This window comes from Diachasmimorpha longicaudata, chromosome 20 (assembly GCF_034640455.1).
Source record: "Diachasmimorpha longicaudata isolate KC_UGA_2023 chromosome 20, iyDiaLong2, whole genome shotgun sequence".
In the NCBI taxonomy this organism is placed as follows: Eukaryota; Metazoa; Arthropoda; class Insecta; order Hymenoptera; family Braconidae; genus Diachasmimorpha; species Diachasmimorpha longicaudata.
This window is the reverse complement of record NC_087244.1, coordinates 2,000,346-2,017,567: the sequence shown is the minus strand read 5'-3', so window position 1 is coordinate 2,017,567 and position 17,222 is coordinate 2,000,346. Positions and strand designations below refer to the sequence as shown.

General features: G+C 38.6%; 5 protein-coding genes across 8 annotated transcripts; 2 read left to right on the top strand and 3 right to left on the bottom strand.

Annotated features, from left to right (window-relative positions):
• Positions 1-67: 67 nt before the first annotated feature.
• LOC135171503 (zinc finger protein 135-like) lies at positions 68-3,197 on the bottom strand. The gene is made up of 3 exons (XM_064138110.1): positions 2,891-3,197; positions 1,285-2,625; positions 68-1,173 (listed from the first exon to the last, which is right to left on the bottom strand). The coding sequence occupies exons 1-3, from the start codon at positions 3,056-3,058 to the stop codon at positions 340-342; spliced, it is 2,343 nt and encodes a 780-aa protein (XP_063994180.1). The 5' UTR covers positions 3,059-3,197; the 3' UTR covers positions 68-339.
• A 92-nt stretch (positions 3,198-3,289) lies between these two features.
• Ranbpm (Ran-binding protein M) lies at positions 3,290-8,517 on the top strand. Of its 4 annotated transcripts, none has more exons than XM_064138121.1 (7): positions 3,290-3,701; positions 4,874-5,530; positions 5,592-6,023; positions 6,107-6,421; positions 6,513-6,696; positions 6,773-8,198; positions 8,307-8,517. In XM_064138121.1, the coding sequence occupies exons 1-5, from the start codon at positions 3,494-3,496 to the stop codon at positions 6,644-6,646; spliced, it is 1,746 nt and encodes a 581-aa protein (XP_063994191.1). In that variant the 5' UTR covers positions 3,290-3,493; the 3' UTR covers positions 6,647-6,696; positions 6,773-8,198; positions 8,307-8,517. The 4 variants fall into 4 exon arrangements, with proteins under 4 accessions (XP_063994191.1, XP_063994190.1, XP_063994189.1 ...); XM_064138120.1 differs by having other exon boundaries at positions 3,292-3,701; positions 6,104-6,421; positions 6,776-8,198; XM_064138119.1 differs by having other exon boundaries at positions 3,293-3,701; positions 6,104-6,421.
• A 137-nt stretch (positions 8,518-8,654) lies between these two features.
• LOC135171499 (cell division cycle and apoptosis regulator protein 1-like) lies at positions 8,655-14,193 on the bottom strand. The gene is made up of 8 exons (XM_064138092.1): positions 13,912-14,193; positions 13,261-13,657; positions 12,460-13,198; positions 12,115-12,392; positions 11,494-11,746; positions 10,659-10,724; positions 9,872-10,564; positions 8,655-9,813 (listed from the first exon to the last, which is right to left on the bottom strand). Exons 1-8 carry the CDS (start codon positions 13,967-13,969, stop codon positions 9,028-9,030), a joined length of 3,270 nt encoding a protein of 1,089 aa, XP_063994162.1. The 5' UTR covers positions 13,970-14,193; the 3' UTR covers positions 8,655-9,027.
• A 127-nt stretch (positions 14,194-14,320) lies between these two features.
• Positions 14,321-15,709, top strand: LOC135171532 (proteasome assembly chaperone 1). The gene is made up of 5 exons (XM_064138161.1): positions 14,321-14,561; positions 14,673-14,752; positions 14,957-15,120; positions 15,192-15,387; positions 15,472-15,709. Exons 1-5 carry the CDS (start codon positions 14,467-14,469, stop codon positions 15,657-15,659), a joined length of 723 nt encoding a protein of 240 aa, XP_063994231.1. The 5' UTR covers positions 14,321-14,466; the 3' UTR covers positions 15,660-15,709.
• Positions 15,678-17,197, bottom strand: Tasp1 (Taspase 1). The gene has a single exon (XM_064138149.1). It carries the CDS (start codon positions 16,801-16,803, stop codon positions 15,745-15,747), a length of 1,059 nt encoding a protein of 352 aa, XP_063994219.1. The 5' UTR covers positions 16,804-17,197; the 3' UTR covers positions 15,678-15,744.
• Between the last annotated feature and the right edge of the window lie 25 nt (positions 17,198-17,222).

Genomic DNA, 17,222 nt, shown 5'->3' with positions numbered 1-17,222 from the left:
GTTAGAACATCCCCAAAGCCCTAGACAAAGGGTAAATCATCTCACGAGTTGAACGTCGTTGGCCAAATAGCGAAAAATTTACAAAAATCTTTATTATAAAATACAATATACTTTAAAAAATAATTATTCTCTTAATCTACATCCCTTCTTCAAAAGGGTAAGACTCCCCAAGAGAAAAACAATAAACAATTACTGTTATTCGTTAAATAATTACAGTCATCTGGAATTTTGTGTCTGGAAGTCTTTCACATGAATAATTCATACATAATTTATTGCAAAGACGAATCTCGTTCTTCCTCTAATAAATAACTTCCTGTCCATCATTATAAATTTGGCAATTTATAAACTTGGATACGTTGTGTAATAAAAATTTTTAAATGTTTTTGTATTAACAGAATAATAATTAGGATCGTGTGTCGATGCTGATTGAATGATATTCGGTGACAATGATTTTTCTGGTTGAACATTCGGAAGAATAAATTCTGGTATCGGTTGTTCAGCATCAGCTGGTGCTTCTGAATCACATTTTTTATCAGTATAAATTAGTATTGATGAGGGTGGACAGTTCATGGAGACAGATGGATCATCTGGATTGCTGGCTTCAAGGGAAACTGGATAATTAATCGTCGAATTAGACGACAATTGCTGGGCTTTACACTTCTTGGTGTGGGCATAGAGTGAGCCAGCATTGTTGTACCTTTTGGTACATATTTTACAGGCGTAGGGTCGTTGTCCTGTGTGTGTGTAGGTATGTTCGTTGAGGGATGTCAAACGTCTGAATGACTTCATGCATATTTGACAGTGATATTTAGCCTCACCAGTGTGCATTGTTATGTGTCTTGCTAGAGTATTTGCTCTTGCAAATGCACGACTGCAGTATTGACATATGTAAGGCTTTTCACCACTGTGTGTTCGCAAATGTAATTGTAAATATGTACTCTTTGTAAATGCACGACTACAAACATTACATACGTATGGTTTTACACCAGTGTGTGTACGCATATGAGCAACTAGTGAACCACTTTGGGCAAAACATTTGCTGCAAACTTCACAGAGAAAACGTTTCTGTGGTTGTTTTATTCTTTTGTGACGTTCCACGTGATTTGTCAATGTCTGACTGTGTGCGAAAGTCCTGGGGCAGATTGGGCACTGATGTGGCTTTTGGTTTTTATCCTGAAATGTGAGAAATAAAATTATCGAAAGGATAATTGGATTTTTTATAAAGAAATTAATGAGGGAAAACGATTTTTTTTCCTCCAAATGGAAGTTTTCCAAGTCCTTTACCTTCTTTCGACCTTCGGAATTGTAGTCTCGCTTGTTTTCGCTGTCATTTTCACTGTCACTGTCATTATTCTCGTCTGACATGGAGAAGAACTCATTTCTGTGTTTAGACTGCTCGTGTTCCTTCAGTTTATCAGCTCGTGAAAATTCTTTTTGACAAGTTGGACAGTTGAATTTTAAACCGCTGTGAGTGGAGATGTGTCTCTTGAGATTTCTCTTCGTGGCAAATAGTTTTCCACACTGGGTGCACTGGAGACCCTCCAGTGGCATCTCATCGTCATCAGAATCATTCTGAAACCGTCGTTCATCACATTTCTCCTCGCCCTCGCCATTTTTTTCCATTTTTTTGTACTCTGGATGTCGTTTTGCATGAGTTGAGAAGGACTTTTCGTACGTAAACTTTTTGGGACAATATTTGCAGGAGAATTTACTCTTTTTCTTTCTCACTGTACCAGAAACATCATCTTCACAAATTTCAGTCTCGTCCCGGGTGATAGTCTCTCCAGGATCGACCTCTTCATCATTTTTCTCTGGATTCTCCAGGGAATTGTGACTGTCAGCCACATGACTCTTCAATTTTTCAACGCTAACAAATTGTTTTTCACACATGTAACAAACATATCGATAGTTTGTTTTATTCTCAGTGACTTGAATACTCATTCCTGACAATTCATCACACGTTTTATTACAGAATTCCTTCTCCTGATGACAATTAACAAGTACTTCCTCCTTAACATCAATTTCCTCGTCTCCACAATGACTTTCACAAACACTTTTGTCTTCCAGCATCAGATAAAACGGTTTTTCTTTCCCACTTCGTTCATCCAACGCCTTATCCCCCTGATGATTTTGGCAATCAACCCCCTCCCTGTTAATTGCCTCAGCCTTGAGGTCGTTCCTCCCTGATTTCTCGAACGTTTCTTCATGTCTAAAAATTTCATTGGCGTCCACATACGGTGAAATATCCAAATCCATTTTTTTATCGTTAGTACTTCCACCTGTGGCTCCACCAAACACAACTGGAACCTCCTCCCCATCATCATCATCAACATCCTCATTTTCTTCGTGAAGATACTCCTCTGTCTGATATACCTCGATACTCTCACTCTCGTGGCTGATACCCTCCATTTGTCTATTGGAAATCTCATCTGTTATCGTCTCAGTTATTACTTTGGTAACTGTTTGAGGAACTGCATCACTCTGCAACATTGACTGTTGCATCTTCAATGCTTCACGAAATTTAGCGTCTGATTGTTCAACTTGACATTTGAAGTTGTAGGAGACGTCCAGCAATTCTCGACAGGAGTAACATATGACGTGGGGAAGTCCATCGCCTTCTTGTACCTACAAATAAACAATGAGGGGTATAATAATGGAGATCTGATCCTTCTGATGATTGACCCAGACAAAAACAACATTTTTCATTGACAAAGAATTGACATAAAAGAATAAAAAATGATTGTTGTTACATGGACAATGTTTATAACCTTTGTCAAGTGGTTGGGGACAATTACTGAGGCCTTTGTCCATGGAAAATCGTGAAAGTTAAAATATTCTGCATCAACAACAACAACAAAACCATAAAAAAGAAAAAGAAACAGAGTCTAACCTGAACAGCGGCACAAGCCATAATCCTCGAGGATATTTCTGCATCAGATTGAAATACCTGCCAGATATCTGTTGTTTTTTTCAAACAAGTACGACATTCATCACCAGTGATATCATCATTATCCAAAAAATACTTAGTCGTTAATCTCGGGGTGAAAATTTCCATCATAAAATTTTCTGATAAAACCTAGATTATTTATTATGATTTATGTGCTACAAAAGATGATACATAAAGACAGTAACTCTCCAAAATTTCCCAATTCCTCCAGGAAAACTTACGGATAAATAACCGTTGAATTGTCCCACCATCAGAGGCCATCTTCAGGGCTCTTGTCGCCCATTGGAAACGACCTGCGCGTGGGTGGCTGCGCAGTGTGAGGGAGTCATTTGTAAAAGTGAATAAACGAATAAGGACAGAAGTCCTCCAATACACTGACACGTTTGGGATCTGTCAAGAAGTTAAAAGGTCCATCGAGGACTTTTTAAGATAATAATACTCAGTGCTGGCATTGGACGAACCTAATTACAATAAATATTAAATAAACATTGTTTTACAGCAACGATATTTGTGTAAAGTGTGTGTGGTGAGGTAGTGGGGCTGCACATGAGAATGATGGCCGCCACCAATGAGGAAACGAGTGTTATGGAGCCATCAAGAATAAATTCAGGACATAATCAGTCCAGTGACAGACTCAAGATGCTTTATCCGATGGTTAATGAGGAGGAAACACCTCTGCCAAGATCATGGAGTCCAAAGGACAAATACAACTACATTGGATTATCACAAAATAATCTTCGCGTACATTACAAAGGTATGTGTGTGTTGGATAAAGGCACTTGGATGATATTCTCTACTGCGATTCATGTTTGACCAATCGTTGAACACGACCTTCTTCAAGATATTGTTAATTTACTGTGAGAAAATAGTCCCTCAGTTTGTTCGTTACAATTAATTTGTTATTTAACTTTTATCCTTCAGTATCCTCTGACAAGAACTATTGATTGTTATGCATTGAAGTCTTTCATCGAATTTTTCGCGTGTTTGTCAGCGACCTAAACAAAGGAATCAGCTGATCGGTCATAGTCTGATTGCCTCATGATTTTCCTTCTGAGTTCGCAACAACTGGGGGACAATTGATTTTTTTTCTAAATTTATAGATTTTGTTGGTGGAATGGCTGACAAATTTACGAAAAAAAAATGGAAGGAACGATAATAATGAAAAGGGAGATGAAGGGACACAAAGAGAGAGGACAAGTGACCATTTTGTGGGTGTCAAATATCCCCAATGACAATGACAGCTGCCCCAAACGTTTATTTTAATAATTTCTTGATAAGATTGAAAATCAAGACGTGATTTCTAAAAATAACATCGATATTATCTTTTCAATTGGACTTGTGTTCTTCATAAATCGTACGCCTTCCGCATCGTCACGTTCACTGCTACCTTGAGCTTTCCATTGGCTCGTGTGATGGAAATAATTTTTTACACTCGAATTTTAATGTCAACGATATCTGTTGCGTGTCAAATTGAAGACAAAAGACCAATTTATCAAAACGAAAGCATTTTTTTTGCAATTAGAAGACTAAAAAAAGAGTTGTCATTAGACTGCTGTGATTAGGGCTTAAGGTAGATGATGATAAATCATTAAAAATGTTTATTATTTACTTTTTTCATACACATCTGCATGAGCTCGGTTGACCCAGTGACCCAGAAACCCCTCGATTGTAGAAGTAAAATAATTTCCAATCTTTATAATCCCTCTCCTCATCATGAAATAAATAATTATCGAAATGTAATGAACAGAAGTTCATTACAATTTTATCTGCATTGAGAAATGCGCAACGAGTGATGAGCAGATCGATCGTAAAAAAAAATCGAGGGAGAGGAAAGCTCTTTTGACATACGATGGACTCTCACTCTGATTTTTACTATTGTCCATTGTCCATTGTCATTCAGAATAAATTTATTTTTTAATATGACAGGGTATGGTAAAACACATAAAGATGCTGCCAGTGTTCGTACGACCCACTCGATACCAGCTGCCTGTGGACTCTACTACTTCGAAGTGAAGATAGTCAGCAAAGGACGTGATGGATACATGGGAATTGGCCTGTCAGCTCATGGTGTCAATGTCAATCGACTGCCAGGATGGGATAAACACTCGTATGGATATCATGGTGATGATGGACACAGTTTTTGTTCGTCTGGTACTGGCCAGCCTTATGGTCCAACATTCACTACTGGCGATATCATCGGTTGTGGTGTCAATCTTGTTGACAATACAGCATTTTACACGAAGAATGGTCATCACTTAGGGGTTGCATTCACTGATTTACCACCAAATTTATATCCAACTGTTGGCCTACAGACACCTGGTGAAGTTGTTGATGCTAATTTTGGTCAGACACCATTTGTTTTTGATATTGGGGACATGATTGATGAGCTAAGAGTTCGAACGAGATTGCAAATTATAAATTATCCAACGCCAGATCATGGACAGGGTCAGTGGCAAGCTGTTCTACACAAAATGGTGTCAACATACCTCGTTCATCATGGATACTGCGATACTGCTGAGGCTTTTGCCAACAGTACAGGACAGGAATTTGAAGAGGATTTTAACTCAATTAAAAATAGACAAAGTAAGTAAATTAATTAACGTCGTTAGGTATAATGAAATTAATTGGTTTACTTTGATTGTAGGAATCCTGAAGCTCGTTCTTGCTGGCAGAATGGGGGAAGCAATAGATTTAACTAGCCGATTATATCCAGGACTTCTCGAACGCGATCCAAATTTAATGTTTGCATTGAAATGCCGTCAATTTGTTGAAATGGTTAATGGAAGTGATTCAGAGGTTTATCAAAGCAATAGTGATAATCAGACGAGTGTTATACAATCAACAAAAACGTATATTAAATCATCAACGAATAGAAATATCGATGAAATGAATTTAAATAATACAATTAATGGTGCTGGTGAATCACAATTTATCAATGGTCAGATGGAAGATGATGTAGATATGGAGGATAATACAACGACTAATACTAATGGCATTAAAAATACAAATGGATATCAGAATGGTAATCTGAATGCTAATGGATACAGATGTCAAAATGGTGATGACTTTGATATGGGTTTGTATTAATTATTCTCTTATTTATATTTTATTTAACCTTATTGCTTATTAAATATTTAATTATTTAATTGGTTGCAGAAGTAGATAGTGCCAATCAACCACAGCAAAATGGCAATACCAGTAATCCACAAGTGTCAGTTGGTAAATGTATAAAGAAACAATTGTGCGGTGGTAACAAACAGGCGATTGAAAAAATGTTGGATTTTGGACGACAATTGTATTCACAATCTATTCACCTGAGACAACAATATGGAAAGAATGAGTCTAATAAAAAAATGCTTCAGGATGCATTCAGTTTATTAGCATATTCTAATCCATGGAATTCACCAGTTGGATGGCAATTGGATCCACAAGAACGTGAAACAGTTTGTGCTAGACTCAATTCAGCAATTCTTGGTAATATTTATTTACATTTATTAATTTATAAAGTCGTTGTTAATTGATTTATCAATCGTTTTGGTGGCTTTTGCTTTTATTTATCGTTTAGAGTCAACGAATCTTCCTCGACGGCCACCACTGGAGGTTGCAATATCACATGCCAAAGAGTTGGTACGTTTGATGTCTAGTGCTGGATTGGGTGCTTGTGGCTTTGCTGTTGTCGATAATATTATTCAATATTGACGGTGCCTGCCTCTGCCACCACGACCACCACTGCTACCTGCTCGTGTATGGTAAGGGATTGATAATATTTAAAATCAAAATAATGATCTTCATAATTAATTATATAATTATTACAATTGTCGAAAGGAGGATTTTTTAAGAGGTGGAGAGGAATTCGTGGAGCAGACTTTTCATTGTTAACTCAACAACTTGGTGATGTAGCGCGCGTGCCTCCAACTGGAATGAAAATCATTACAATATTAACGAGCCCAATACATAAATGATGGATAAAAAAAAAATTATAATATTAATAATTATAATGAAAATAACCGTAAGTGATTAAAAAAAATTTTTGTCAGTGATATGCACGATACGATCTCACACCCCAATTACAAGAGATTGTGAAGCAATTGAAATTTCAAATTGATAAATTACTGTACGTTAACAAAACCATTATTATTCGATAACATAAACAAAATGGTGAACGCTCAGGCCTGCCAACCAAAATGATACTCCATGTTTTCTCGAAAAAAAAAATTAATTAACAAATAAATCTGATGATAAATTGATTAGAGGGGAGAGGGGACAGTCTAGTATTTGTGGATCAAATGTCAATCGATTTCCATTTAACAGAAATGTCTCACATGCATTTCGTTTACTTCGAGCCAATCACAAAAATTAAAAAACAAAATTTAAACAGCAAATTCTCCTCAGTTATTAATGATGATTATGAAATATTATCTTTGGGGGAACAAGATTTTAGATAATCATTGTCGTAGCCATGAAATTAAATCATTTTGTTGTTACACGATACTTATTAGATAACCAGTAACTGAGGAATGGAAAAAAAAACAATTGAAAATAAAAAAAAAAACTTAATTAAGAAACGATCTTGTACTCTACGATAAGTCATTGTTTTTTATATGCGAACATAGTATATTAAATTATATATTATTGAAGAAAAAAAAACTTGTAATAATAATAACATTATAATGACGAACAGTTGTTGCAGCTGGGCATAAGTGTGCGTATAAATCAGTTTAGAATCTTTAATCATTCAGAATAAGGATTTAGAGTTAAATAAATTATAGAGAAAAAAAATTAAAGAAACAGAACTATAAAAAAAATAAAAAAAAAATAAGCGTTATTATGTTTTATGTACCTTAGATAGGAGCTAAATAATATAACTGATTTACCATAACGATAATTTTAGTTTGTATTTATCAATTTATTTCATTTATCTCTGATTATTTTTTGTTGTCGCCCATTGGAAACGACCCCAATGTTTGAGGTTATGTTCATCAAAAATGGCGGCCTAGCTCAGCCAGAAGTTCTGGACAAGTTCAGTGGGAGTTTTCTATGGTGTCTGCTCTGACAGATTAGATAACAAGTCAAGAAGAGAAACCTAAACTTCAGAAAACAGTTAAAAAAATCGAGAATGATTGATCATCCAACAGTTTTCATGGCGGCGTGGGGCATTTACCTCGTCTGGATGGTAAAAACTGATTGGATGAATGGAGAACGAGACTATACCGGACCTTCTCCGAGACGTGGACCGACGACGAAGCCCAGGGTGAGTTATAATTGTTATTATTTATCGAGGCTCTTCCTTTGAATAAATATCTTGAGGTCTTTGTCGAGGGAATTAAGCAATAACAATCAATTTACTATTTATTTTTAGGAGCTCGTGAAGAAAAAGACAGACAGTTAGAGGAAAATAATCATCACAGGAATGTCGAGGTGTGTTTCCAGTTGTTTTACTTTCTCTCAGGTGAATCGACTCCTAATGTACGTCAAAATAATCAATATGTAAATGATTAATTTAGAAAAAATCAGAAACGCCAGGTTTTCCTGTAATTTCTGCTATTAAATAAAAGTTATTAGAAATTAAATATTCCCAGTCCTTTCATGTCGATTCAGAGAGTTCTAGTGCTTTAAACTTTATTATCTATATGTTAAATAAATAAATAAAAGAACGTGAAGGCAGTGGGAGTTGCAATTGTCATAAAAAATGAAAAAAATCCCCTGATTCAGTTGCTCAATAATTTTTTGAATTTTTTCTTTTCAATCGAATGTACAGAGTCCTTTCAATGACAAAGTTCATGCGAAATTCAATTAGTCGAGTTAATTTGCGTGATTATTACAATATATTCAATCAGAACATTTGTTAATGTAGTTTTATGTTCACGTCGAAGATAAAAAAAAACTGAAAAAAATTCTGGTGAACACTTATAACATTTTTCTCTCATTAACGTTGATGGAGCCTAATTAGCTCAATATTTTCTAACCTCTTGGGTTAGAAAATTAATGTAAAGACTATTTTTTTTCGTAGAGAGTTCAAGTTTTCATCCTAAGGCAGTAATGCTTCTCAATACAAATAAATAAAACGTTTCTTCAGGTAATTATTTCTTCTCCTTATCTACATCCATTGGTTCTTTCTTCACAGATGATCTACCATCAATTTTTTTATCTTTATCCTCGAGTTCCTTTTTAACTGAACTCCTGGTGTCACTCCACCTCGTATCACTCTTCGATTTAAATTCATTAGGAGATCCATTAACTTCATTCGATGATTTTTCGTCCTGAATCTCAACAATTTCAACTTTTTTACTGTCATTCTGCATCACTTTCGACGTCGTATGATAAACGTTCTTTATTGCACTCAAATAAGTGTAGCATTCAGACGACGTCTTCTTGAGTTTCTCTTCAACATTCCTCAGCTTGTCCTTGTACCCCTTGAGATCATCCCCCATGTCCCTGATGACAGTGGCCTGTCTATGGACTTTATCAGTGGCACTTGCCAATTCATGTTGAATCTCTCCCATTCTCGCTTCAGTATCCACCCTGGCCTTCTCACTTCGCTTCAGCTGGCTCACCAGCTTCTTCACATCCAGGAGACTCCCTTTGAACATGATGAAGCCATCTGGTATGGATCCATCCCCTTCCAATTGATTATCACCCCTAGCTCTCTTCGATGGCACCTGCCCACTGACGAAAACAGGTAAAAGTTTCTTGTTCCCCAGTGCCAACGACTTCAATTCTGCTTCGTCCTCTCCTTCAAGGACCTCATCCTCTACCTCCGTCTCATCCTTCGGCTTCTCCTTGTCTTCATCATCCTTAGGCCGATCCGTTAATTTCCTGTAGTGAAGAGAATCTCTCGTGACGACTTTCTGCACCAACTTCTTCACCTGCAAAAATACGAAATTAACGTCACGTTGCTATGATTATCCTACATGACGTGCTCACCTGGGCTCGAGATAAATTCAATCCCAATGTGTATATCAACTCTTCGATGTCCTTATCAAAGATGTAGCCGCAGTGAGTCTGATCGAAATAAACGAAAGACAGTAGCAGATCAGGATCGAAGGTATAAAGCTTCGTCTTCTTCTTCTTCCCATCCCTGTCCCTCTTTCCATCCTTCACCGAATCATCGTCGTCACTGTCGTCCTCATCCCCATCATCCTCCTGATCCTTCTCATCACTCTTCGTCTTCTCCTTCTCCTCTTTAATCTTTTCCTTACTCGTCTCTCGTTTCTTCACGTCCTTCTTCGACTTTTTGTCGTCTTCCTCCTTTCGTTTCTTCTCCTCAACGTTCTTCTCCTCACGAGGTTTCTCCTCCTTCTTCTTCTTCAGATCCTCGTCCTTATCCTTTGACTTTTCAGGAAGTGCACAGAGGGATCGGTATATTCTAAATCCAAAGTCACGCATCAGCATTTCGTTGAAGAGCTCAGCAAATAGCGAGACCTCGAACGAATGCTCTTTGGTGTCTTCTGGACGATAATCAAGAAGAACTGACAGAGACATCACGGTACAATCAAATTTACCAGACTTTGCTGTACGTGATGGATGAACAATGATGTGTGGTGACTCTGGAAGGATGTAACGCTTCTCCAGAAGAGCTCGTTCGCGTTCTGAATTTTTTTTTGCATCTTCGTCGTGCTGAAATCAATCAGACCTGTGTACTCCAGTTTCTCATGAACTACCTGATGATAAATGATTGTTTTTGCATAAAACAATGTTAAAAACAACTTACATTCATCGACTTGCCATCCAGTTCTGAATAATGTCCAGGATCTTTCTTCTCCAGATTTATGTCATCCTGAAACCAGAAAAATCATCATCAGCTGGTGATTCGAAAATACAAAACCACCAAATCCAACTTGAAAAAAAAATTTAAATAAACAAACTACAAACAATAAAGCAGCCCCGAAAACCAATGTTTTCGACCTAGTCTTATCTCCACGAGCAACAAAATATATCATTCACTCATTGTCACCACAAATGACGAATAAACAATTAATATTAATGAAAAATTATCTGGCAGACTTTCTCTCTCATATCTCATAGTGTCCTGGTCTCCGGTGTCGGTGTGGTATCATAAATTACAATGACAATGAACGCAGAATATAAAAAATGGAGATTGTGAGATAATTAATTAAACAAAAAGGGAAAAAAGTTGTTTTTTCAATTATAAAAATTATTTTTATGAAGATAAATTTTAAAAAATATGTCTTTCTGGTTAATAATTGTTTATCGATCTTTACCTGTTGATTTTAGAAGCTTTTATTAATTAATCATGCAACTACCGGATGATAATTTCGTTATCTGACTAATTATTAATTAATTTCAACAAAATATCCCGCAGTTTAAACGCATTTCCCCAGGAAAAACTATCCGAAATCATTTCCCTCCATCAAAAAGTTAAAAATCAACAGATAAATCCATTACTCCCTCTCACCCCCATAAACAATTACAATAAAAACCAGTAAAACAATCAGAATAAATAAAAATTGAACGAGGATAATGAACATAAGAAATGAATTGCTTTCAATAGGAAAAATTGGAAATTGTTTTTTGTGGGCCAATGCCTTTTGCTCAGCGACGACAGCCTCATCATTATCTCCAGCCACATCCATCACCCCATCGCCCCCAGCGCCCATCATCTTCCTATCCAGTTGTCTCGCATAGCTCACATGAAGTGTATCCCACTCCAGTTTTGTTGATACACAGCTCCAAACATCTGGGAGAAATAGTATGACCGATTCAACGCGCGATGATACAATTCTCCCCGACTTGTGAGTAGTCTCAGCACGTCTGTAGTATAGCTCCAGGAAGCGATACCTATTTGCAATGCAAAAAAAAACGAAAACAATATTCGAAAGAAAATATGAAAAATGCAGTTCATCACTTTCGATAGATATAAAAATTCTACAATCAATATATTTAATTATCAAGTTGATTAGTCCAAGATAACGATTGTCTTTATATACTTTTCACACCTCCATTCCAATGTACTGCAATAAAATTAAATTGTTAAATTGTCATTGACTCCTGGCCGACTCTCGAAGGATTGTTGATCCTGGAAGTGCTTGGGTTACAGGTAAATATCAGAGGTTAATATCTGAAGATGAAGTCTTCTGCAAAAATATTCCCTGAAGAGCTACGAAATAACTTCACCGATACAAATCTCTTTTAACTGTTTCTCTTACCATTGGGTGCAGTGAGACAGATCTATTCCAGTAAGTGCTTTGCAGGTTCTAACAGCTGTCCTGATGAGTACTGAAGGATCACTCTCTGGATTGGGTCCATCAAAAGAGGGACTCCAAGGCCCCCCAATGGCCATCGTCTCGTTTTTCCCTCGTAAACCCACCAGGAAATTAATCAGTCGTGTTGGATGAACGTAGTCCCTGTCAGGATCTCGATCCTCTGTCACTCCACAACATCGTTTATAAATTTCTTCCATCGATGGCATCGACATGAGCATCACCTGGGGATTAAACAAATTAACAATAACATAAATAAGTTGGAATGACCTTGAGAAAACGTTTGCAAACCTTCGCAGAGAAGAGATAATCAGCATCAAGAGGCTCCAGCACAGCAGACATCTCCACCCCACCATCAACATCCTTGTGCATCACATGAAAGCTGCATGGTTTATTCAAGGTGAAGGGTGTATGGGGTGGAAAAGCATCCACCCACCTGAAGTTCGTGGAGAAAAAGTCACTGGGAATGTACATATTCTGGTACCTTCTCTTAATCTCAAGAACATCAGCTTCAGGAAGATCAAGAGCAATCTTGGGTATCTGTACCATATACCGAGGTACCACACGTGTTCGTCTTCTGGATCTTGGTGACTTGCTTCTCCTGGTCTTGGATGGACTCCTCTCCTCCTTCTTCTCCCTTTCCCTGATTCTCTCCTCCCTCCTCCGCTTCCTCTCGATGTCCTCACCATCATTCCTCCTGTCTCGTGATCTCTCCCTGACTCTCGCTGGTTTATTTCGATTACTTGTCGAGGTTGAATTATTACTCGAAAATTTATTGCTATGAGGATTGTCATTGGGGGGTGGAACAGCGTTGTAGGTGGTGGAGGGCCGACCGGATTGGGGTTGACGATTTTGTTGAGGATTTTGATTGGCTGGAGGGATCACAGAGCTTGAAGACGAGTGAGAGTTTCCGGTCATTGGAAGGACCTGGATACGAGTTGCGTTCCACTTGAATGGCATTGAAGGGTTGAAAGAGGCTTCTACGAGGACTCTGTCACCGATCACTGGATTCGAGCCCTTCACACATGCCCTAAAATCATGATAATCACATGAGGACATTTGACAAAGACAAATAATGTGATAACTACTCACTGAGTTTGAAAAAAAACGTCTTCATCAACGAATCCAAAGTTATCATGAACTTTCGTAACAGTTCCTGTGAAAACCCTTTGTTTACTCGAGGATTGAACATTCTGCTGGACCTGCTGCTGAACACCACCAACAGGTTGCTGAAAGGCATTGGCATTCAGGGTTCTGGGTGTGGGGTAGGAGACTGTTGCCACTTGAGGGTACAATTGTCCAGCAATTCCTGAGGGAAGATTTGACCCCAGTTGGCTCATGGACGCCATCGTTAAATTCGGTTGCTGAAGCCCAAGGCCCTGTTGATAGACTTGTTGAGTCTGCTGTTGGTACTGGACCATTGGTTGTCCTCCCATTCCACCCATAGCCTGGCCCAGTATTTGCTGCTGAATGTTCTGCATTCCCTGGCCTAAAAAAACGTCCATTTTGTACTTTAGAGAATGAAAAGAAACAAAGAAATATATTTAGAATCCAGTTGACGAGTCAGCAATCAGAAATGGGGATGAAATGTCCTGTTGTCTGCCATTTTGGTACCGTAAAAAGGCAGATTCTTTCATTGAGATGTTGCCATAAATAAAACAAAGGGAATGGAGGACAATAAATGAACAATAATTCATCTGGACAATAAATTTCAATAGATCAAAGTGTTGGGTTAATATTCACCTGCATTTCTGACCCAGGGGGGATTCTTCCCCCCACCGAAGGGTGACAGATTACTCATTCTTGAGGTAGATAATTATCTATCAACTAGGATCCACACTAATTCACTCACAAGTGATTTATTGATTTTATTTATTTATGAAACCAATTATTAAAGGATTTACTAGTGAGCTCGTCTCATTCGCCACTCAGCGTCTGTCAGGTGGACGCCATCTTTTTTGGAGGACTACGTGAGTCAAAAAAAATGGCTGACAAATTGTCGTTTTTTTGGAAAAAAACTAATCCTTTGTTCGAGCTCCTACACATACGAATGAATCCTCATACTCAAAGCATCTTTTTAATCCTGGAAACAAAGGAGATCTGTGATTCCCTGGAGGTGGTGATGAGGTCCAGAATGTTGATGTTTTTCATGATCAAATGTTTGCAAAAAAAAAAATGGCTGACTACGTGAGTAGGACTGCTATTTTACACGAGTCATCGACACAATTTGAACCTGGGGATCACGTACTCCAGAGGCTCCAAGGAATCAGAATCAGACGACTGTATCCCTGATCATTAATGGCCGACTTCTTTGGTGAAGTTGTTCACCCCAACTCTCGTGCATTCTGGACCGAGGATGACGATGAGAGTGAAGAGGCTGGAGATACCACAGTGTAAGGATGGGTTTAACCTCACTCCCAACTGTCTAATTATCTCCAAGCGGAGATTCCCCAAGTGCTTTATGTGTTTCTTCTTGAGCTGAGGATAATAACTTTTACTTCCAGATCATTCACGATTGACTGGACAGAGACTTGTCCAGAGAAGATGAAGACGTTGATAATAGCAGAAACGCCATTGATAAAAGGTAGATCTTCTAAATGACTCAGCAAAGGTCCCAAAACCTGAATTTTGCCCTCAGGAATTGATTCCTAATTAATCATTAACGTTTCATTATCAAATTTCCTGGGTATTGGTGACAGAAACAAGTGGAGCCACCATTTTTGATGAAATAATCCATTCCTCCAACGTTTTCGATTAATTAAATGAAACATTCTATCATTAACATCAGATTTCATCGAACAATCTGTGATCCAAGACCACAAATCCATCTGCAGCATCACATCTCAAAATAGCAAAGAATCTTCAAGAATCCACCGACTCCCCAACGACGTATTCCTCTGTCTAATCGATTCCCACATCAATCTCACGATAGCTGGTGACTTCATCGAAGCTGTGAGTACCCAATACACTCCTCCACCCAACAATCAATGACTCCAACTCATAATTCGATTAAAAATCGTCAGATATCTCCAATTCTATCAAAATCCGAAAATACAATCGCCATCACATGCAACCACGTGTCACAATTAAAATGTGGAGAGAAAGCTCCAGAGCTTTCGTTCATAAGATCCTTATCAACAAGAGGAGTCACTGAAAAGCAAAGAAACTTCTTTCCTGTCCTCAGTCAACCGAATATCGTAGCAGGAGTAGCAGCTGGAGGTAATATGGACCACATTATCCCAAGATAATTGACCCACCGACCTAAATGACTCATTAAACCTTCTGTGAACCTTTTAATTACAGTGATATCCCACGCAGAAGTGATGAACCTCCCTGGTACCCTCGCAGTCCTCTACCTGGACGGTTTCGAGCTGGACTCGCAATCAGCCCAGCCCCTGATCAAGCTCTTCAAAGAATTACTGTCCTACGACCTGAAGGACTTCAACGTCCCCTCAAGTCTCTTCTTGGAAAAAGGAAATTTGTACATGTGAACCCCCCAAATGCCCTCATCCTCATCAATAAACTTTTTATTCTATCTTAATGAGTACATCTCAGTTCTTGAAGAAACCCTGGTGATCAGAACTTGAAGGGAATCCCCTGTACCACAGCCTTTTTCCCCACATGCTGGGCTTCCAAAGTGGATGTCAGTCCCACTGCCCTCTTCTCCATGGAATTCATGTATCCCAGGATCATCGAAGGTGTCGAGTGTGTCCACAAGAGATCCCCCAATCCCTCCTTCCTATCATACCTCACAATAATCCCTCCTCCCATCTTCTGTTCAACTGGCTGAAGGAACTCAGATCCAATGAAGTTCCTGTTGACAGTGTCATGAAGGCTTCTTGCATAGTTTCCATCCCCTTCAAATCTCCCATCAACAGCCTCTGCAATGGTCCTGGCAAGTGTTGTCTTTATCAAATGCTCTCCACATCCAGATGTCGATGATCCAATGGAGACGATTCCCTGTTTAGCCCAGACACCACAACCCCATACACCAGCCTGTCCCACTCTACCAGGAGTCTTGAGTATTATTCCACCACTGGAACATGCTGCAGCAACATCTCCAAAGCTATCAACACAAACAGCACCCACAGTATCCAACCTGGGTCCTGATACCTTAATCTTTCCACCAGGATCATCCAGCTTCTTCTTATAATGATGATAAATCTTCTTCGCCTGTGCTGACACCAAATTCTCCATTGGAATAGTCTCCACACCCATCTCCATAGCCCATGAATGGGCCCCAGGTCCCACTAGTACAGCTGGTGGCACCCTTCCATGACTTATCTTCACAGTCTGATTATCACAGAGACGTTGAGCCAGATAAACTGGATTTTTTATACCACTTACAGCACCAACAGATCCAAAAAGCAGTCTTGAACCATCCATGACACTGGCATCACACTCCACCTGACCCTTCAGTGTTAAATTGGATCCAAAACCAGCATTGGTCAGGGGAGAATCTTCCAGAACCATTGTTGCTGCAACAGCAGCATCCATGGGCGTTTTTCCATCCCTAAGGACATCACAGCCCCTCTCACAAGCTAATTTACAAAGCTTTTGGTATTTTTTCTTCAGGGCCTCAGAATGCTGACCTGCACCCACGTGCACAGCAATCAACCCTTCGTTAGCCTCCATTTGTTAATAATTACGAATGTTACAAAGCCAAGATACTCGTCCTTTGTGTACATCAATCAGGTGCTCGTAAAACCGTTACTAACAAAGGGCGGGAGACACGCTAATGAGGTTGACTAATGAAGAGTTATAAATCGAAGGATTAATTAATGCAGATGATTGTTGATCGTTAGAAGATGGATTGTACATCTGTTAATTTTGTTTGTCGTCTCGTGGATAATTAATAATCAACAGTTGTACAACAAAAGAATCGACATTTTTTGGTGAAAATGAGGTTAATTTTGTGGGGAATCGTTTGTACATTACGAATACAAAGACGTAGACGTTTGTAGACATCCCAATTATCCAAAAGAATTAATTGAGAGTTGTAATTACCCCCCACTCTTGTTTATTATCGATTATGCCGCCATCTTTGTGTCAGG